At 40.2% G+C, this 23,337-nt stretch overlaps 1 protein-coding gene across 4 annotated transcripts in view; it reads right to left on the bottom strand.

The window, feature by feature from the left end:
- The window catches only part of SETX (senataxin), an 85,750-nt gene that overhangs the window by 27,474 nt on the left and 34,939 nt on the right, over nucleotides 1-23,337 (bottom strand). For all 4 annotated transcript variants that reach the window (XM_069579996.1, XM_069579995.1, XM_069579994.1 and 1 more), the window contains 8 exons: nucleotides 22,671-22,790; nucleotides 20,371-20,542; nucleotides 20,154-20,241; nucleotides 15,543-19,685; nucleotides 8,751-8,850; nucleotides 5,218-5,391; nucleotides 2,950-3,182; nucleotides 1,543-1,710 (listed from right to left, as the gene is read on the bottom strand). In XM_069579996.1, the coding sequence (XP_069436097.1) occupies nucleotides 1,543-1,710; nucleotides 2,950-3,182; nucleotides 5,218-5,391; nucleotides 8,751-8,850; nucleotides 15,543-19,685; nucleotides 20,154-20,241; nucleotides 20,371-20,542; nucleotides 22,671-22,790 (5,198 nt within the window). The remainder of the gene's footprint in view (nucleotides 1-1,542; nucleotides 1,711-2,949; nucleotides 3,183-5,217; nucleotides 5,392-8,750; nucleotides 8,851-15,542; nucleotides 19,686-20,153; nucleotides 20,242-20,370; nucleotides 20,543-22,670; nucleotides 22,791-23,337) is intronic.

Genomic DNA, 23,337 nt, shown 5'->3' with positions numbered 1-23,337 from the left:
ACCTCTGTCCATAGTTCATCAGGCAACTCTATCAGATCTAGTCCCTTAGATCCATTTCTCACTTCCACTGTATAATCATACTACTGCTGCTGCTAAGTCACTTCAGTCGTGTCCGACTCTGTGTGACCCCATAGACGGCAGCCCACCAGGATCCCCCATCCCTGGGATTCTCCAGGCAAGACACTGGAATGGGTTGCCATTTCCTTCTCCAATGCATGAAAGTGAAAAGTGAAAGGAAGTCGCTCAGTCATGTCCAACTCTTCGCGACCCCATGGACCACAGCCTACCAGGCTCCTCTGTCCATGGGATTTTCCAGGCAAGAGTACTGGAGTGGGGTGCCATCGCCTTCTCTGGTATAATCATAAGGGATTTGATTTAGGTCATACCTGAATGGTCTAGTGATTTTCCCTACTTTCTTCAATTTAAGTCTGAATTTGGCATAAGGAGTTCATGATCTGAGCCACAGTCAGCTCCTGGTCTTGTTTTTGCTGACTCTATAGAGCTTCTCCATCTTTGGCTGGAAAGAATATAATCAATCTGATTTTGGTGCTGACCACATGATGTCCATGTGTAGAGTCTTCTCTTGTGTTGTTGGTAGAGGGTGTTTGCTAAGACCAGTGCGTTCTCTTGGCAAAATTCTATTAGCCTTTGCCTGCTTCATTCCGTATTCCAAGACCAAATTTGCCTGTTACTCCAGGTGTTCCTTGACTTCCTACTTTAGCATTCCAGTCCCCTATAATGAAAAGGACATCTTTTTGGAGGTGTTAGTTCTAAAAGGTCTTGTAGGTCTTCACAGAACCATTCAACTTTAGCTTCTTCAGCACTACTGGTTGGAGCATAGACTTGGATTACTGTGATATTGAATGGTTTGCCTTGGAAACCAACTGAGATCATGCTGTCATTTTTGAGACTGCATCAAAGTACTACATTTCAGACTCTTGTTGACCATGATGGCTACTCCATTTCTTCTAAGGGATTCCTGCCCACAGTAGTAGATATAATGGTCACCTGAGTTAAATTCACCCATTCCAGTCCAGTTTAGTTCGCTGGTTCCTAGAATGCCAACGTTCACTCTTGCATCTTACACTGATACTAAAATTACTGTGAACAGCTCCACTCCAATACAAAATAAAAAGTTTAAAAAAAAATTACTCTGGCATAAAATTGTATCGTTAACTTTTCTGAGCCGTACCTTATTATCCACTGATTTTATTCAATACCCAATCCAACCAAAATGCAGCCCAGGGATAGATACATCCAGGATGGTCTCCTGGTATCAGCTACGACCACTAACAAAGCCAGACGACCATTCTAGCCCTCAGGAGTGATTGCACACAAGATAATATTTTCTGCCTTTTTATTTCTTATAGCCTTCTCCATCTCTGCTACCCCTTTATCTGGTACGGTTCCACACAGCATCAAAAGATACACAAAAGTGAAGGGGGAAAAGGCACTTTAGCACTTATTCACACATTAGTTAAATCTAGTGACATGAAATGATATATTCAATTAAGAATGCTGCTGCCCTCACAAACACTTTACCTCGGTCAGCAGGCGGTACAGGATGCCAACAATGGTTTTTGATTTTCCTGTTCCAGGTGGTCCATGAATCAGACAGATCTTGGCAACTGATGGGGAGTGTTTCACCATGGCATATGCAGTTTCTATTGCTTTCTTCTGGTCTTCATTGAAATCTTTTAAGTAGGCAACCTATATGAAAGACATTAGTGAGAATGACTTTTTCTTTCTGTGGTGGCCCAGGAAATCAAGACAGTGGAAAAATCTGTGTGAACTGCTCCTGTCCTTCATCAAACAGAAGCTTTATGATCAGGCAAGACTCCAAAATGACCTTTAATCTAAGAAGCACATTCACTACTGGAAAGAGTCACTTATAAGTGTCTACAGGCTTCAGTCCATCTATAAATAAAACAATATTTTTATTTGTGATTCTTATAAAGATCACAAACTAGTTTTGTACTCTCCTTTTTATTTATTCTGATTCTTCCCATTTTCTGATCTTCCTGGTGGCTCAGACGGTAAAGCGTCTGCCTGCAATGTAGGAGACTGGGGTTCAATTCCTGAGTCAGGAAGATCCCCTGGAGAAGGAAATGGCAATCCACTCCAGCACTCTTGCCTGGAAAGTCCCATGGACAGAGGAGCCTGACAGGCTACAGTCCATGGGGTCGCAAAGAGTTGGACATGACTGAGCAACTTCCCTTTCGCTTTCTTCCCATTTTAGTCGATTCTCTCCCTTGACAGCAAAACCATTCCAAGACTTTCTTTCCTAACACAAGTGACGAGAGCGGGAAGAACACGGATCTTGGCTCAGCTCCGCGTCTACACCTCAGTTCACTCTCAAGCTGTGTTTCCAAACTTACCTCTCTGGACTTCAGCCTCCACCTATTTTTATATAAATCCCTTTATAGGATCCCTTAGAAGGTGAGAATTGACAGAAAACACACATGGAAGCCTGAACACAAGGAAGGGGTTCAAATAACATTTCTTTCCCTTCACCTGTCTCTGTGTTAACTTCCTGGAACTTATACACAATTTCATAATGAGAAATATCCATTCACACAATACAATAACTTCGTCTTCAAACTGGCAACAGTACCAAAAGCTCCACTGGTCATTCAAATGCAAAATTCATTCCATTAAACCTACTCCTACTTACTTCTGCATTTTAACCACCTAAAAAGTTAAGTAGGATGTTTACCTAACGTTTTAAATGTTGTTCTTCAAGCGTGTTTTCAATTCCTTATTGCACTCTACCTTCTTCCTGAGGTAAGCTAACTAACACAAAGACATACTTTACAGCATTAAAGAAGACTAGGCACTGGGCATACACTGTGACTAGTAAGTCTTTGCTGTGGACAAAAGGAACATGATGCTTTAACGTCGTGACGTGAAATGTTCTGACTTTCCCTGTATCAAATGGTCATCACTCACAATTCTCTCAGACGTTGTAGTTAGTAAATCTTTTGTACAGAAGTCCATGGGGTTTGGATTCAGAATGGCTCTGGCCAGTTGGTTCCGACCACTCAGCAAAGACATGGCTTTCAACTTCCTTTGTGTAGTCACCAGAGAGCTGATTACAAAGCATTTCACGAGTTCATTTAAATTGACTGGTAAATTATCTTGAGTCTGGATGGAAACCGAACACTCAGATTTCCCATTATGCACTGTTACCAAGACAGAGAAAAAGCAACCTTGGTTACCAGTGAATGCAAGGTGTCCAGTTAAAAAGGTTATTCAGAACAAAGTGTTTTATAACATGTTTTCTCCACATCATTCAAATAATTTACTCAGTGAAGGTAAATTACTATTTATCTACTGAATGGCTCCTACAAACCAGGCAACATTCCTATCCTCGGGAGGCTTATTTTTTAGGAGGAGGAGGCAGATAATCAAATAAACATGCCAGGTGATGGTAAGCAGTATGAAGAATGCAGAGGAGGGGGATGAGGAAGTGAAGAGGGATGTAAGGGAGTGTTATGCAGACAAGAGAGTCAGGGAAGACCTTCCTGGTAAGATGACATTTGGGCATGGTCTTAATACAAGGAAGCCATGTTGGTAACTGGAAAACTATGTTACAGGCAGAGAATCAGCAACTGCAAAGGCAGCAGGGTGCCTGGATTATTGAGGAACAGAGAAAAGGCTGGTGTGCCGGAAGGAAGCGAGCTTAAAGCCTGAGAAAGCACTGGTGGCTACTCTTCACAGGGCTCTGCAGTAATGACTCTGAGTCAGGTCAAGGGCTACAGGACAGCTCTGTGTAGAGAAGGGAATTGCCCTAATGCCCACATTAAAAGAATCACTTACAGTGAATGAAGAATGCACTACAATGGGAAAAGCAAAAAGACCACTTAATCCAGGTGAATCCAGGTGAAAGTGAATGGTCCTGTGGGCCAGAATGTAGTGGGAGAGGTGGGGCCAGGATGGAGGATACACTGCAAAGGATGGGCCAGTTAACAGGACTTCCTGATGAATTGGTTGGAGCCTGCGAGGGAGAGAAAGACTCAAGCCTGACTCTGAGGTTTGGGGCTGAGTAACTGGGAGAATGGACGTACTGCATGCTATGATGGGAAAAGCTGAAGCAACAGCACATCAGGCAGTAAATCAAGCGTTTCTTTTTGGAGCAGATTTTAAATGTCTAATAATTTCCAAATAGAGATGGCAGAGTATTAGATACATGAAGAGCTCAGGGAAGGAGGCCACCTTTGAAACAGAACTCTGGCAAATGTAGCCACCTGTTGGAGTCAAAAGCACAGACAAAGCGATGTATCCCCACAGCTCCTCTTCTACACGCATCCTACATGAAAAGCTGAGCTGCGCTCACAGGAGAGTAAACACAGCACACCAGTTACAACGCGGCACACGGCTGAACTCCAACAGCTTTGTTGCTGTTTATAAGATGTAATGCAAAAAGGTGAAGGAATAATGAAATCATATTCTCTTCACATAAGAGAGACTAAAAAAAGCAGCGATGTCAAAACGGCAGCTTGGCATATATAGAGAATGTGGACTTCACAGTCAAATAAAATTAGGTTTTAATTCTGAACCTACCATTTAATACTGAGGGTGACCTTGGATAAGTTATTCAACATCCCGACCTCTGATATCCCAATAAGCAGGGAATAGCTAGTTCTGCTTTGCAGGGCTCTGGGAAAAGACAGTCAACGTGCACAGAAAGGACAGGGCGCACCGTGTGGCACACAGCTGGCACTCCTTAAGTTCAAGCTAACATGATTTCTGTTATGCTCCCTTAGGGAGAGAAGCCCCCACAACACAATGGAGGAGAGTGACAGAAACAGTAAAGCCCTCAAGGTGCCTTACAGTTAGTTACATCTTTGGTCTGCTCATTAATCATTAGCCAGAAAACCAAAGCTGGAATGTGATTTAACAAACAGATGGCTTGCAAATTGTCTGTTTTATAACAAATACTGATAGATGAAGGAATTTACTAGAAGAAGAAGACATTACAAAAGAAAGCTTTTAATCTGAAGTCTAAAGCAAGAAATACTGGGCCTTTTCCAGCTGAGTCTAGAAAATCTAAAAGAGGTCTCAGAAAGGTAAATCATCAACCTCACAAACACAAGTCTGTTAAATGTACACCAGCTAAATGTACAGCAAATACATGGCTGGTAAAGCCTAATCTAGAAGGAAATGAGAAGACGAGTTTCTGACAGACGTCTCTACAGAGTCTCACGAGGTACTCACTGACTGAAGTACGGCGGAATTTATGAACATAGCCACAGTAATATTCACAGGCATCCTCCAGGTGACTCCACTCTAAATCTTTCTTCTCCTCATTGAGTCTTTCAGGAACCAAAAACACCAAATCATTTTCCCTTGGATGAAGCTGTTTAGCTAGTTCACTTTCCTCAAGATAAACTGTAAAACAGTAAGAAGTCAGCATTTATTCTAACAGAATAAATTTACATAAGATTAACTAAAGGGATATTAAACCCTTGTACTAAGAGTTCAAGCAAGTAGACAGCGCTGGTAGACTTTGAAAGCCAGTGGGCGTTTTCAAATATTGATCACAGAGTATTATAAAGTTTTTCTTAAAAATTTACTGCTACAACACCAAAATAGATGAAGTCATAATATTCAAAAGGAGTTAATAAATTTCCTTTCCTTGAAACTTACCTTAGTTTTTAATAAAAAAATTCTCACTTTTGTGCTCTACTTTCAAAATCCCCAGTGAAAACCTGGAAACAAATCCAAGTACATAGAAGCATTTTGAGCCTACTGGTGGCATTTCAAACAAGGGGAAAGGACAGCAGTAAAATAAATGGGGCTGGGAAAACAGCAAGCTCTAATTAAAAAGTTTAGTCCCAACTTTGCCAATTCTCAACAAACTTCAACATTTTTTTCCTCTAAAACTTACACAGGAATGCAAAGGGACAAGAATAGCCAATGTACTCATAAGGCAAAACAAGCTAAGAGGATTTGTTTACTAAAACTTTTTCTAAAGCTTAACTAATCAACCAGTGTGACATGGGCAGTGAGGTAGGCAAATGATCCAATAGAGAAAGGCGTCCAGAAAATATCAGTGCATTAAATAGCCACTAGATTTATGGCAAGCATGGCACTACAGACCATGAAGAAAGGATAGTCTTTTCAATTAACAGTAGTGGGATAATTACATCTCCATTAGGGGAAAAAAATGAAACATGGCCCCTACATCTTACTCATGCACAAAATCAATTCCAGGTTGACAAAACAGTGAAGCCTCTAGAAAAGGGATTGGTAAACTTTCTGTAAAGAGACAGATTTTTCTTTGCAGGTCACATATGGAATCTGCTGCATATTCATCATCACCATCTTTTTTTCAAAACCTTTAAAAAATTATTATAAAAACCTTACTCTAGGGCAATATAAAAACAGGATATAGGGTAGATGTACAAGCTGTTGTTTGCTGGCTCCAGTTCTAGATGTTAATATATTTATGACCTGCAGCAGGGAAAGGTTTCTTCAATGAGTCATAGAGCATTCCATTAAAAAAACACACAAATGTATCTGTTATGTTAAAAATAAATTCTAAACAAGAATTTTAAAGACATCTCTACGAGAGTCATAATGCAAGCCAAAGTGGGAGAATGGTTCATATCCAAACTATACAAAGAACTTGCTACAAATCAGTAAGAAAAAGACAACAGAAAACGAACAAGTCTTTTGGCTTCCCCAAAGAGGTTACTTAAGCATCTACCAAATATATGAAAAGGGGCTCAAGTTCATTATAGCAGAATAAAACCACAAATGGCCATCAGTATGCACACTGTAACAGGTTAAATTAATAGCACAATCGATACAAATGCGTCGCTATAAACATGGAACAATGTGACTTCCATACACTGGTGGGGGTGCATAATTTCTGTATAAACGGGCTTGGCATTATCTACTTCAGTTGAACTCATACAACTCATCTCAGGAGACAAGAATACAAAAATGCCTTCACATGACACCAGAGACACATGACCGACCACAGTGGCATTATCCATAACATGCTGTGCGTGAAGAGTTACTAACATAGCAGGCCTGAGGCTTCTGTCCTGAGAAAGCTTACACGTTGCCCCTTCATTGGCACCTGAGAACTTGCATTTCCAGACAGTTCTCATTCACTGATGACAATGGTGCACGGCATCTAACCTGTTGGCCAAATTCGTTCTCTGTGGTTTATGTCAGACACCCACTTTGCTTCAGGGAAGTGATGAATCTGGAATGGGCAGAGGGTGCTGCAGGCACTGAGCCCCTCAGGTTCCCTGGTAGGTAACATGCCACATGTACCGTCACACCTCACTAGTGGGACAATTACGTGCCTGTTGTGTGACTCCACTGGGAAAGGACTCTTGAAGGTTGCTCCTGGTCTGCTTTAGACTTCACCCATGTGCTTAGTCCCCTTTGCTAATTTTGTTTTGTATCCTTTCACAGTAAGAAGTCACAGCCATGCTGTGAATATAATTCCTGAGAGTTGTCCTAGTGAATCTCTGAACCTGGGATTGGGCTTGTGAACTCCTGATACACAGACCAAAACTGATAGAAAAAAAGCCCAGATAAATCAGTTACTTAAATATTAAAAAGAAATATAAAATTACTACAAGAAAATATGAAACTATTTAATTTCTAAAACCAAAATTTGAACAGTAAAGTTTATGAACATAAGCAGATAAAAACTGCCTCACAAACCAAACGTGAAAATGAACACAAATAATGAAACTAAAAAAAAGTTACAACAAATGCACACAAATAACAAACTTCCTAACAGAAAAATGACAAATGGTATGCAGAGACAATTATGTGACCGTTTCCAACCCCCCCAAATTTAAAGGACCACTAAAGACTTGGGGACAAAATGTATAATCTCAAATGAGATACAGTTCCCATGTAAAACTGGGGAAAAGTTTAAACTAGCAAATGAGGAGAGATACATTCTTATGTTCTTATGTTAGACGTGATAATGGAATTCTTTTTGGTAGACAGAGGCAATATGAATCAAGTCTTTTTTTTAAATTTTACTTTATTTTACTTTACAATACTGTATTGGTTTTGCCATACATCAACATGAATCCGCCACGTGTGTACACATGTTCCCAATCCTGAACTCCCCTCCCACCTCCCTCCCCATACCATCTCTCCGGGTCATCCCAGTGCACCAGCCCCAAGCATCCTGTATCCTGCATCGAACCTAGACTGGCGATTAAAAATGCATACACTGTGATCCAGGCAAAAGGATTTATTCAGTGTAATAGTGAAAAACCATAAACAATATACATATCTAACTAGAAACTGGTTAAACAGAACTATAGAACATGCTAACAATAATTACAAATACTGAAAAGACATTTACAACAAATTAAGTGAAAATAAGTCAAATGTAAGCTTTGTGAAGGCAGAATTTTATGTTCTCATCCCAGCTACATATCTGGCATCTAGAATCACACACTATCAGGCAATACACAGTCAATAAATATTTGCTGAGGTAAGTAAATAAAAAAGTCACAAAATAGGTAAAATAACCCTACCCCCTCACCACCTCCCCACACTTTACACACAGATGAGGAGCAAGTCTAGCAGTAATATATGCACTACTAATTATCCTCATTAAGTAAGACTTTAAACATAGTCTACATAAGATTCAAATTAGGAAACCTATATCCCAGAAAATACAAACAATTATCCTGTTCCCTCAAAAGAAATCTCTCCAATTATTACATGACACAGTGCAAGTTACTTAAGAAAAAACTTACCCACAAACTCCCAGTATTTTTTATAATCACCAGGAAATTTTCGTAAATGCAACTGATGGAATTTCTCTTTGTTTGGAGAGCTGATCCATTCCTGTGCCACCTTAGCAAAGCAAAATAAGCAAAATAAGAAAGCAAAAACATCTGAAAATTTTTCCAACGTAAGCAACAATAAAATCCAGAACCTAGAAATCCCAGGTGACAGAAATAGTAAAAATTAACTTGGGACTTCTGGTTTCCAGCTTGGCATGTATGGAACTTAAAAATCACCAGTGCATCCTAAGTATACAGAGATAAAAAGGTGGATACAGACAATCAAGACTTATCAGAGCAGAAACCCTTAAGCAGAAACCTCCATGCCAGGAAGAAAACCTGAACTGGATTTGGCAAACTGTTGGAGGCTCAGTATAAACGACTCTGAACGCTTAAAAAGCCTAGGGCGACCCAGTCATAAGGGACATCTCACACTCTACTGAGTTTCACACCTAGGAGTTCTAATAGGCCCCCCAGTAAATGTAGGAGAAAATTCCCTGTGTCCTTTGGTGGGGGAGGGGGAGTGGATATAGCAGTGTTGAGGGTTAGGAATTTTAGAACCATTTTAAAATACAGAGTATTCTGACCTTTTAAAAAAATTTTTTCACTGGAGGATAATTGCTTTACAATGTTGTGGTGATTTCTGCTGTATAACCACCTGAATCATCTATTAAATATATATCCCCTCCTTCTTCAGCCTCCCTCCCACCTCCATTCTAACCTTCTTAGCACGGCTTTGATCTATACAAAAACTGTTTTACCAGAGCCAAACTTGCTCGATGACAATGGGTGAGATGCCTGGATGGCATCACCAACCCGATGGACATCAGTCTGAGCATGCTACAGGAGTTGATGATGGCCAGGGGAGCCTGGTGTGCTGCAGTCCATGGGGGTCAAAGTCGGAGACAACTGAGCAACTGAACTGAACTGAACTTTGCTAGGCTTTTATCAGAGCCTAACCTACTTAGAGGAAGAAAACCTACTCCAGATCATTCTAGTCATCCTGTCTCACCTGAGGAGGCAGGGAGAAACCAAGATGCATGAGTGTGAAAGCCAGAGGCAAAGGCTCACTAAAAGACTGACATCTGGGCTTCCCTGGTGGCTTAGTGGTAAAAAAAAATTCCTGCTGCCAATGCAGGAGACATGGGTTAGATCCCTGATCCAGGAAGATTCCACATGACAGGGAGCAACTAAGCGCTTGCACCACAACTACTGAACCTGTGCTCTAGAGCCCAGGAACTGCAACACCCCCTACAACTCGTGCTCTGAGTAAGAGAAGCCCCTGCACCACAACCAGAGAGCAGCCCCCACTCGCCACAGCTAGAGAAAAGCCCGAGCAGCAACGAAGACTCAGCACAGCCAAAAAACAAAGAAGACTGACAGCTTACCACAGGACTGTGGCGTGCTCTCCCTTCCCCCACACCTCAGTACTCTTTAATAAATGTCTGTTTACTGTTCTTTTTACTTAGTAGATCAAATCCACCTTACAACAAAAAATAACTGCATTCTCAAATGCAAAAACACAGTTTAAGAGACTGAACAAGCATCAAAACTAGTCAGATATAGCAGGAATACGGGAATTGTCAGACCAACAATTTTTCAAAAATTAAAACCTATTAATTTATATACTAACTTTAAAGGAAAAAATACCCTATGAACTAATAGGTGGGTAAAGTAATGAATGAGATGTCAATTTTGAAAAAGATCCCAAAGGAAAGGCTAGAGATTAAAAACACTAAAAGAAATGAAGGATGCCTCTACTGGGCTCATTAGAATGATGGGCACTGCTGAGGAAAGAATCTCTGGGATTTAGGATGCAGCAACAGAAACTACCAAAGCTGAAAAACAAACAAAAAGAAAATGAGGAAAAAAGCCACATCCCAGAATATCCAAGGACGGTGCCACAACGCCAAAAGGCGCAGCATACACATAATGGGGATATGAGAAGGAGCGAGGGTGGGGAAGAAGCAGTACCTGAGACAATGACGACTCAGTTTTCCAAAATTAATATCAGACCCCAAATCACAGATCCAGGAAGCCCAGAGACCAAGCAGAATAAACGCCAGAAACTACACCTTTAGGAATCATACTGTATCATATTCACACTTTAGGAATGTGAAATACTAAAGACAGAAAAAAATCTTGAGCCAGTGAGGGAAAAAAACCACCCTATCTATAGCAGAGAAGATTAAGAACTACATCCGACTTCTCTTCAGAAAAACGCAAGCGAGTGAAACATTTAAGATGGCTGAGAGAAAAAAAACCTACCAACCTAGAATTCTGAATCTGGCAAAATTATCCTTTACAAGTGAGGGAGAAATAAAGAGAGAAAAAACCCTACCGACCTAGAATTCTGAATCCGGCAAAATCATCCTTTACGAGTGGGGGGAAACAAGGATCTTCTCACACAGAATCTGAGGGCATTTGTCACCACTGCACCTAACTTGCAAGAAAAGTTACAAGATCTTCAAAGAGAAGGAAAATTAAATAGGTCAGAACTCAAATCTACATAAACAAAGGAAGACCATCAGAGAATGAATCTGTGAAGGCAAAATTAAAACCTTTCTTATGTTTAATTCATGTAACAGATAACAGCTTATTCAAAATAGCAGCAACAACATATTAAGCTATGGATGCTTACGTATGTGCGTGTGTGTTTGTTAACGTAGGCCTATATGTATGTGAAACAAATGACAGCAATGATACATTGGATGACAAGGAAAAATCAGGAATATTTTGTTATTGTAAGGTAGACACACTATCCATGAAGTGTTATCTGAACACAGACTTGGTTGTAAATATATACTACAAGCTCTAAGGCAATCACTAAAAAAAAATTGTGTTGATATTCTAAGGATAGACAATAAAATTATATAAAATGCTCAAAACCACAAGAGCAGGGACAATAAAAACAGGAATAAACAACAAGGGTAACATAAAAAATAGTAGCATGTACAGTTAACATGCTGAAGCTAAAGCTCCAATACTCTGGCCACCTGATGTGAAGAGCTGACTCACCAGAAAAGACAATGATGCTGGGAAAGCCTGGGGGCAAGAGGAGAAGGGGGTGACAAGAAGATGAGATGGTTGGATGGCATCACTGATTCAATGGACATGAATCTGAGCAATCTCTGAGAGAGAGTGAAGGACAGGGAAGCCTGGCATTCTATTATGGGGTTGCAACGAGTTGGACGTGACTGCATGACTGAGCAACTGAACTACAAATCCTTTCATCATCAACAGTTCTATTAACAGCTCTTTTTATGTGAACCTCTGGCAGACAACATTACTGGCCTCTTCATGGATCACAGCCTTGTTGTGGTAAAGGAGCTTATGTAACTAAATGAAGCCATTAGACATGCTGTGCAGGGCCACCCAAGAGAGACAGATCTGAGTCAAGAGTTCTGACAAACCATGGTTCACTGGAGAAGGAAATGGCAACACACTACAGTATTCTTGCCTGGAGAACCCCATGGACAGTTCAGTTGCTCAGTTGTGTTGACTCTGTGACCCCATGCACCAAAGCACGCCAGGCCTCCCTGGTCCATTACCAACTCCCAGAATTTACCCAAACTCATGTCCATCGAGTCGGTGATGCCATCTAACCATCTCATCCTCTGCCATCCCCTTCTCCTCCTGCCTTCAATCTTTCCCAACGTCAAGGCCTTTTCAAATAAGTCAGCTCTTCCCATCAGGTGGCCAAAATATTGGAATTTCAGCATCAGCATCCGTCCTTCCAATGAACACCCAGGACTGATTTCCATGTGAAAAGACAAAAAAATATGATAAATGAAGATGAGCTCCAATGTGCTACTGGGGAAGAGCAAAGGGCAATTACTAATAGCTCCAGAAAGAAAGAAGAGGCTAGGTCAAAGTGGAAGCAATGCTCAGCTGTGGATGTGTCTAGTGGTGAAAGTCAAGTCTGATGCTGTAAAGAGCAATACTGCATAGGAACCTGGAATGTTAAGGCCATGAATCAAGGTAAACTGGACGTGGTCACGCATGAGATGGCAAGAGTGAACATCAATATCTTAGGAATCAGTGAACTAAAATGAATGGGAGAATTTAATTCAGATGACCATTTTATCTACTACTGTGGTCAAGAATCCCTAAGAAGAAATGGAATAGCCCTCACAGTCAACAAAAGAGTCTGAAATGCAATACTTGGGTGCAATCTCAAAAATGACAAAATGATCTCAGTGCAGCTCCAAGGCAAACCACTCAACATCATAGTAATTCAAGTCTATGACCCAATCACTGACATCAAAAGAGCTGACCAGTTCTATGAAGACCTTGAACACCTTCTAGAAATAACAAGAATGAAAGATGTCCTTTTCATTACAGGCGATTGGAATGCGAAAGTAGGAAGTTCAGAGATACCCAGAATAACAGGCAAGTTTGGCCTTGGAGTACAAAATGAAGCAGGGCAAGGATAACACAGTTTTGTCAAGAGAACATACTGGTCACAGCAAACACCCTTCTCCAACAACACAAGAGACAACTCTACACATGGATGTAGGCATTTCACGAGACGGTCAATATGAAATCAGACTGATTATGTTCTTTGTAGCCAAAGATGGAGAAGCTCTATACAGTCAGTAAAAAGAACACCTGGAGCTGACTGTGTCTCAGATCATGAGCTTCTTACTGCAAAATTCAAGCTTAAATTGAAGAAAGTAGGAAACCACTAGGCCATTTAGGTATGACCTAAATCAAATCCCTTATCATTACACAGTGGTGACAATGAATAGACTCAAGGGATTAGATCTGGTAGACTGAATGCCTGAAAAACTATGGACAAAGGTTCGTAACACTGTACAGGAGGCAATGACCAAAACCATCCAAAGAAAAAGAAATGCAAGAGTGCAAGATGGTTGTCTGAGAATGCTTTACAAGTAGCTGAGAAAAGAAGAGAAGCAAAAGGCAAGGGAGAAAGGGAAAGACATACTCAACTGAATTCAGAGTTCCAGAGAATCACAAGGAGAGATAAGGCCTTCTTAAATGAACAATGCAAAATGAAACAGAATGGGAAAGGCTAGAGATCTCACCAAGAAAATTGGAGATGCCAAGGGAACATTTCATGCAAACACAGGCCCAGTAAAGGACAGAAACAGCAAGGACCTAACAGAAGCAGAAGAGATTAAGAAGATGGGGTAAAGATCAACATGAATCAGCCACAGGTATACCTATGTATATAAAACTCTTGGAGGAAATTATAAAACTCTCGGAGAAACACTCTTTGACATACATCACAGCAAGATCCTCTTTGACCCACCTCCAAGAGTAATTAAAATAAAAACAAAAATAAGTGGGACGTAGGTTAAACTTAAAAAGTTTTGCATAGCAAAGGAAACTATAAACAAAATGAAGAAGCAAATCCTCAGAATGGGAGAAAATAACTGCAAATGAAACAACTGACAAAGGATTAATCTCCAAATTATACAAACAGCTCAACAGCACAAAAACAACCCAATCAAACAGTGGGAGAAAAGACCTAAACAGACATTTCTCCAAAGAAGACATACAGGTGGCTAATAAACGCATGAAAATATGCTCAACATTGCTTGTTATTAGAGAAATGCAAACCAAAACTACAATGAGGTATCACCTCACACTGGTCAGAATGGTCATTATCAAAAAATCTACAAATAATAAATGCTGGAGAGGGTGTGGAGAAAAGGGAACCCTCTTGCACTGTTGGGTGGGAATGTAAATTGATACAGCCGCTATGGAAAACAGTATGGAGATTCCTTAAAGAACTAAGAATAAAGCTTTCACATGACCCAACAATCCCACTACTAGGCATATACCCTGAGGAAGCCAGAACTGAAAAAGACCCACGTACCCCATGGTTCACTGCAGCACTATTTACAATAGCCAGGACATGGAAGCAACCTAGATGTCCATTGACAGATGAATGAATAAATAAGTTATGGTACATATACAATGGACTATTACTCAGCCATAAAAAGGTATGCATCTGAGTCAGTTCTAATCAGGTGGATGAACTTGGAGCCTGGAATACAGAGTGAAGTCAGTCAGAAAAACAAAGATTGACTATTAATGCATATATATGGAATCTAGAAAAATGGTACTGATGAACCTATTTGCAGGGCAGTAATGGAGACACAAACATAAAGAGAGTTGTGGACACAGTGGGGGAAAGAGAGGGATGGACAAACTGAACTGAAGCATACATACTGCCACATGTAAGACAGCCAGGGGGGACTGAAGCATACACACGGCCACATGTAAGGGAGCCAGGGGGGATTCGCTGTGCGACTCAGGGAGCTCAGCCCAGTGCTCTGTGACACCTAGACGGGTGGGATGGGGTGAGCGGTTTGAGAGGGAGGGGACATATGTATACTTATGGCAGAGTCATGTTGATGTGTGGCAGAAACTAACACAATATCATAAATTATCCTCCAATTAAAAAAATTTTTTTAACATAATTAAATGCATAACTATCTCCTCTGAGAAGTCTTCCGTTTCCTTTGCACTGAAAAACATTTCCTCCTTTGCCACCCATGGACTGTGTCTGTAAGTTCCAGAAGGGCAGAGATTAGGAAAGTACTGATATTTCCTGTGTATGACCAGCATCTAGAACAGTGTCTGGCACAATGTCTTTTCAACATGACATTTACAAGTTATATTTTAGCTGTTTTACAAGTTATATTTTAGCTGTTCTCCTAGCATGGTAAAAAAAAAAAAAAAAAAGGCAATTTCAAAATCTGGATGTATACGATTAAAACACATACTTACTGTTTCGAAAGTATTCAGTACCATCAAAGGGAAAAACACATTGAAATAATCTCCACAGTCTTGAAACCTGATAGGCACCCGTCTTGCGATGGACTGACACAGACTCGACGGGGGCCCACACTGGTCAAAGTTCACAAACATCTCGTATCTCCATTTCAAGACCTCTTTTACAAAGGTATCAGAGATGGACTGTGACGATGTGAGAATGTTTACTGGAGAGGAAGTCAAAAAAGATCTTTCCCCAAATGGAACTCTCAAAACTTGCCTGTTGGAGTTATTTGGAGTCTGAGCAGGGAAAACACTGCACAGACCTTTCACTTCAGCCACTGGCTTCAGAGACACCAGAAGGGGTGGCTGTGGTCCTTTCAGAACAGACTGTGCCCCACTTGACTTGTTTTTCAGACATGATGGGAGGGATGCGGTACTTTCCAAAGACTTGGAGAGACCAGCAATACGTGAAGTACTGCTTGAACTAAAAACCTTGGTCGTGGAAGGTCTCAAACGTTTTGATGCAGACAGAGGCAAGCCAGGTTTACGAAATGTATCTTCATCTGTGGCTTTAGTTTTTGAGTGTTTAGAGCAGTATTCACCTGGGTTTTTCAGAGTTTCAACACAATCTTTGTACCTACATTTTGTGCTACTCAAAGATTCCGACTGAGGCTGCCTCACACACTCTTCCTCTCCCTGCACGGTATCTTTTCCATCGATGACTTCAATGAGTTTATCATACTCTCCCTCAATTTGTGAACATAAATCCATGTCTTCAGGGTCACGCTGTGTTAAGAATATATCCTCCTCCTCTATGTCACTGCTGAATTCAGGCTCTCCCTCTTTCAAAGTCGCCACCTCTAAATGATGGACTGTTGGGTCACCTCTGCCTAACAGGGCCTCTGAGGTAGGAACAATGGCTTCAGTCGTTGCTGTTCTTCCATTTACCATGACAGGATTACACTGGTTTGCTTTCACGGGTTCTGTTTCAGAAGACTGACATGTTAGTAACTGTTTTCCCTTATTGTTAGCAGTCACTTCGGCTCCTCCGTGATGACTGTAATCTGACTTACTTGACTCCGGCACAGCAGAGCTCTGTGCAGCACATGGCCCTGCTCGGGTCTTATCTGTACTTCGATAATCAAAACGTCCTTGTCTGTTGCGTTGTGATTTGGATCTCATCTGCCTATGCAACTGAAGGTCTTGACTCGTCAGCAGTTTCTTATTATTTCTGACAGAGAGAGTCTGAGGAGAAATTAACTTTGTCTTTTTCCGGGTGTCGACTACTCCAACAGATCTGCCATGGTCACGTAGCTGATCTATACACTCTAAAGATCGCTGGGACAATTCAAACGCCCTACGAGGAGCCTTTTTCAGGCCAAGTTTCTCAACCGTTGAAGTTGGTTCGGGACACTGGCGAAATTTCTTTGGCGGCACAATAGCAGGAGTTGTTCTACAGCTTATGTAATGGGAACTTTTACTCTGTCCTTTCTTGGTATCTGAAGGGGATTTCTTAGAAGCTTTAACCACTGGAACTTTCCTGACAGGTCTGGAATACGTGCGAGGCTTTGGAAGAGACTTCTTTGGGGAAACCGCAGCATTTCTCTGGACACTTGAACTGGGAACTGTAGCTCTTGGGTCTACACCTTTAAAATCATTTTTACTCAGATTCCCCTTGTTAAAAATACCAGACTGGTCCTCATTTTTGACAGAAGATGAAGGCCTTAGAGGATCTTCAGCTATAGGGTTTTCATACCGTCTTCTCTTGGGTTTTTTTACTTCAATTTCACAAAATTCCTCAACAGAAGTACTACTACGTGGTTTTGTGCGCTCTTCAAAGTTCTCTGCTACTTTTTTAATGACCTCTTCAGATACATAATCTGTCTCATAACCCAAATCATTTGCAGTATCACCCACAGGAGTCAAGCATGGATTTTTCTCCTTCTCTTGAGCTGAATTCTTGTCTGGTTTCTGATCATGCCAAACTGAAAACACTTCACATGGAGTCTCAAACTCAAAAAACTGAGAATCAGATTCCTCAAACTGCAAAAGGGACACTGGATTTTCTTCCTTTATTAATACCTTCTGTTCCACATTTGTGTTAGCTATTGAAGTATGTTGCTCTGGACATTCTTTCTCAATGCATGCTTTGATCTCTTTCATTTGTTTCTTCAAACCCAGGATTCTTTCCTCCTCCTCCTCCTCATCGGAATCTGAAATAATAATAACCTGTCCACGGCAGGTTTCCCTGATATTTTGGTTTGCTGTGAAACATCTTTTCTCATCTTTTACTTTTCTTTGTATTTGGGATAAACTTTTTTGAGTTGAATCTGATGGGAACTTAGTAACACTGGCTTGAGCCATTAAAGATAATTTGTGGAGGTCTCTATCTACCTGAGAATCTGTTAAGGTGTCAGGCTGGGGACTGCTGCTAAGGTCCTGTTCTCTTAAATTAGAAGAAAATTGATCAGTGCTCCTACTAATTTTCCTATCTCTCAATTCATGTCCAGTCACAGGCTCTTTAAAGGGAGATGCTTTCATCATGAAAGTATTGGTCATTTCTGTGAGTGAGACCAAATCTTTGGTATCAACATGACATTCCTGTATTTGACAACTGTTTTCAGGGGTAGAAAAAATATCTAACTTTTCTTTCTTTACTTCTTTCTTTCTCAGCAATAAACAGCTTTGAGATTTTTGTTCTCCATTTTTATCATCCAGAATACCATTAGGGACTAAAGAAGGAGTGCATATGTTTCCACCTCCTTTCTGACCTCCTATATCTTTCTTTGAATAGAAACCCTCAATGCCAGATACAGTCAGGTTTTCCTCTAAACTGATACTTTTCCTGTGTTGCTTTTTTATTACATGTGACAACTTAGCACAGACTCCATCTTTATGTGTCTTAGATTTTGCTGTTGAGCTTTTGCCAAGATCATCATCCTTTAAAGAGAAGTCCTCATTGGAGGCAGACACTTTTTCCATAGAATCCGTACTAGAAACAGTCAATAAGCGCCTTGATATTATTATTCCTCTGTCAAATACTTTTTCTGGACCATTTCTTAAAGTACCATCCTGTGGGGTACATGAGGAATTCTCTTTTACACACTTATATTTCCCTGTACTTATTTTAACTTGATTTTGAACTCTTTCACAGGCAAGGTTTTTACTCCTCAGCTTCAAACATGACTCAGCTGAGAGGTGGCCTTCTAGTTTCAAATCTTTTATATAACACGGCTCTTTAGTCTCTTCTATAGCATTATTTGCTTTGCTCAAAATACTCTCTTGCACTTGATATGCATCAGCTTTCATTGGTTCTTTAGAAGATGTTGGGCTGGAATTTTCCAGACAGTGCACATCTTTTTCAGACTTCTTCCCTATTTGTTCACTTTCTTCTTTAAAAGATGCTGGAGGTGTCTTACATGCAGGATTCAGATCGACAGAAGTGCTAAACTGAGGTACTTTGAATTTTATGTTCCTAATAATTTGCTTTAAACAAGTTTGTAGCTCATGGGTTTCCTGACTAGTCAACTGCCAACCTAAAGATAAATTCCCTCGCAGGAATAAGTTGAGTTTATCCCGGAACCGTTTACAGAGAGTCTGCTGCCCAAGCTGATAGCCTTCTTTCAGGAGACTTCTAATCAGCTGCACACAAGCTAGCTGCACAGAGTTGGAGGGCATTGAATGCAGTGACAGGGATGATATCATTGCTGTGCCTTTGGAACAGTTTCCAGATGACTTCTCGGAACTCCGTGCAAACGCTGTGGTCGGTAGCTTGGCACACTTCACCACAGCCTCCACCCACTGCTGGGAACTAACCCACAGCAAATGTAGACATTTTTTATTTCTATGCAGTTCAATCACGGACACCAAAATCAGAAGGAAAAACTCAGTGACTTTGTCACACACAGCGTCTGTCTGGTTGAGAACATCTTTGACTTCAGAGTACAGATGGTGAATAACCTCCACTATGTAAGCCACACCCAGATCCTTCAGGTCCATGAGGGATTGCACGAAAGGGATGAACCACAGAAATGTGCTGTTATGAACACGCATGTCCTGACCAATATCTGACTGGAGCACGTTAGCTAATGTTTCCATTTCTTCATACATGTTAGGACAATAATCGGGGCAAATGGCTGATCTCCACCCCGAATCCTAAAATGAAAGAGATACAGATGTTCAGAAAAACAAGCATCATTCACGGTTGCCTGACACATAGTTGTAAACAAGAAAATATATTGCTCAATTCTCCTGTTTTGGTGCACATATACAGACCCCCAAGAAATTGAAAACAGTTCAATTTTGAGGTTAAAGTTTCATGAAAAGGTTAAATTTACAAAACCTCCATGCACTCTGAAATTCTTTCCATCAGCTGGTTCTGATTTCCAGTCACATGATTTATCTCCCCCATGCCATAAACATTCCCCCCTTCCTAACCATACTTAAAAATTTCAAAGAGTGCCCATTATTCCCCAGGCACTACTGTTCAATCAGAAAAATTTTATGCAACAGGTGATTCAGAATAGCTATATCCCATAAAATCAGCACTGCAACTGATCTCTGCACTGTCGATACAATATAAAGGCAATACAGTATCATCTGAACTCTGAAAATGCTTTATACCTTTTTGGTCTTTTCAGGATTATAACTGTATACAATCTGGCTGCAAGTCACCATATCATCCAAATATGACTCCGGTTCTAACTTGGTCCTTAAAAATATTAAGAATAAATAGAAATTACTGAACTAAAGGGGGTAAAAAAAGAAGAAAAAAATCCTGTCAATTAATAGACTTCCTTATGCAGACTGTTTGAAATCGTGACAAAGGAACTGAACAAACCTCATAGAGCTGTTCCGTATGTTCTGGATCTCTCTATTGTAGCTCACGTTGTTAATAATGGTTTGAAATGCTTCAATAGGATCAATAAGTTGACCCCAGACCTTAGATCCAAGGCGATCCAGAATCACCATGAAACAGTGTAATGCTGGCCAGAAAGGATCCACACTATCATCTGAAACACAATGGAGTAATTGCCAAGTTAAAAAACAATTAGAAAAAAAGTACTAAAATATATTGAGAATTAAGCACCCATTACCTGGGTAGCAACAAAACTGAAAGCAAAGCAGGAAGTAATTTAAGCCCTGCCAACTATAGGTCTTAGAAAGCTGGCAAATTAAGTAGTGTTTGCATTTTTTTAAAAGCAATACACCTTGGTTAAGAAATTTTTTCATGTGAAACAAACTGAGATAGTCTAGATAGATAAACTCAACTTTCTCACCCTGTTTGCCACACCTTTAAGAATCTTTCCTACTCTGCTTCTTCCAGACCTTTATATTCTCATCCTTCACTAAATAGCAGAAGTGAGGAAGGGAGAATTAAGAAAAACCTGGTATCTCCAGATCTAAACAAAGTCCATGATACAAGAAATCCCGAACTGTGTGTGTCATCTGGCTGGTGTACGAGACTGAATCCCTGAGGCACTGGACAAGCAGAGATGCACTCTTTTCATCCACCCCTGTCTCAATGTGGCCTTGTTATTTCCATTCCGTCCACGTGGCAGGAACGGTCACTACTCCCATCCTCTGGCATCCAGTCGTTTCCCTCTCCTCTATGTGCAGTGGCAAAACACAGACCCACTCACAGACCTTAAACTGCTCCTCACTGTTTTCTAAGGAAATTCAAAGTTCTCAGTCAAGCACTTGTAAGATCTTATTCTATTCTTCTCAGATTTATTTTTCCATACTAAAATAAAGATACACCATCTATAGAAAAAAAAAAAGGATTGCTGGCTTTTCCCAAGAACTAGATAGAACAGTTTCACTATTAGTACCACCAATCCAAAAAAAAAAGTTTCCTTTCCTTCCTTACAGTTCAACTCAAATACCTCCCCCTGCAGCAAACACTCCCAGTCATTCGACCTTCCACAGTACTCTGTTTGGAGTAAGTGGTCTCACACACACAATCTCTGACAACCCAAGAACTTTCTGCTTTATTTCCTTCAGGGCTCTTAGACTCTACTTTAAAAAAAAAATCATAGTCATTTGTGTAGAACTTCTCATATACTTTTTTTATCCTACACTGTAGCTATATTTTGTCTAGCAAGCTCTCAAATACGAAGTCATCAGTAAGGTAAAGACAATTACAGAGAGTTTCCTAAAGAGGTGACTCATTCTGAAGCATGTTAGGGGAGCTGGATTAACAGAGAGAACAGAAATGCACGTGTAAAGCACTGGGAAAGAACAAATTACTTAGTAAATTCTGCTAAGTGAATTAGTAATAACCTTGATCAGAAATAATCTCACAAGAAAACACATGTGATCAAAGAAACAGTAACAGTTACATATTTCTTTTAAAATTCTCCACAAATTGTATCTATACCGAAGTTGCCTAAAGAGAAGTGAAAGTGGGTAAAAAATTGTATTTTCACAGGATATGGCATGCTTGGTCTTTGATGATTCATTCCTTCATAAAGGTTAAGACTGGAAACACTAGTACAGACTCTCACTGATAAGCCTGATAAAACCAAGCTGGCCTCTACTAACAATTTTAGACCCTATTTATTAGGCTATCTGAGCAGCACTGTCCAAGGGAACTTCCTGTGATGATACAAATGGCTCACTGTCTGCCCAGTTTAATATGGCAGCAGCCAGGCACATGTGGCCACTGGGCTCTTGAAGTTACAGCTAATGGGACTGAAAACCTGAATTTTTAAATTTCCTTAGTATAAATTTAAACAATCACATTTGGCTGGCAGTCACTGTGTTGGACAGTGTAACCACAGAAAACCGAAGTGAAATGAAAAACCAAGCAAAAGTGAGGTATGGGACAGCAGAATCTTTCTGCATACATTTACTATCACATTATTAGACATTCACCTCCTTTGGGTTCTAGACTACTCTTCATTCTACTACTAATTGGGTATTGCAATGTGAGAAAGTTAACACCTCTGGGCTTCAGTCTCTTATGAAAATAAGGTGCTGAGTTAAACTCTAAAGATCCTTTCCAATTTAACATTCTGAACGTGACAAAAACCATAAAGTGTTCATTCTTTCCTCCATATCATACATCCAAATTCTTAGTGACTCTAGTAATTTTAAAGTGCACCACCATCACAAAATTCAGCAAATAAAGTTTATTACCATTTGATTGCCTCTCCATGGTATGAAGTATTGACTGCATAAAATCATTCTGTTTATCTGAGCCCAACAACAGTGAATCCATGGCTTGCTCCTCAAGAATGGTAAGCAGCATGCAAATACCTGTAAGACCACATATAGTTTGCTTGAACTGATGACACTAATGCTGTTCTCAAGTCTTCTCTGGTTTAGTTGGCAGAATAATAACATGGCAGTAAGATGAAGCAAAATATAATCCAGTGCCTTAGACACTAAAGTCTGAGACATTCACATACAACTGCTCCCAAGAACAGAATTTTAGACTGAATAAAAGGGAAAACACTACAAACTTTGTTAAAAAGCAATTTCCCAAATGACTACACACAATTTAATCTCATAAAATTGAAAATCCCTTAAGTTTTAAGATCATCATATTTCACGTACCAATCACTGCCAAATATACACATGACCAAGACTCTGAATCAATGAATAGGACAGAACTATTTTAAGTTCAGTATAGAATTTGTTGAAAACCAAAGTTAATCTCTTTCTGCCAGGAAATATTTTACAGCTAGGAAAAGAAGTATGAAACCTCCTTTTTCCAATAGATCAAAATCTATTAAAGTCAGCTGCTATGATAATATTTTGTTACATTTAATAATGCCTTAAATAAAAGATCTACTTGCCATAT

Source organism: Ovis canadensis, chromosome 3, assembly GCF_042477335.2.
Source record: "Ovis canadensis isolate MfBH-ARS-UI-01 breed Bighorn chromosome 3, ARS-UI_OviCan_v2, whole genome shotgun sequence".
Taxonomy (NCBI): Eukaryota; Metazoa; Chordata; class Mammalia; order Artiodactyla; family Bovidae; genus Ovis; species Ovis canadensis.
Note: the sequence above shows the minus strand (reverse complement) of the source record. Positions and strands in the feature narration are given on the sequence as shown.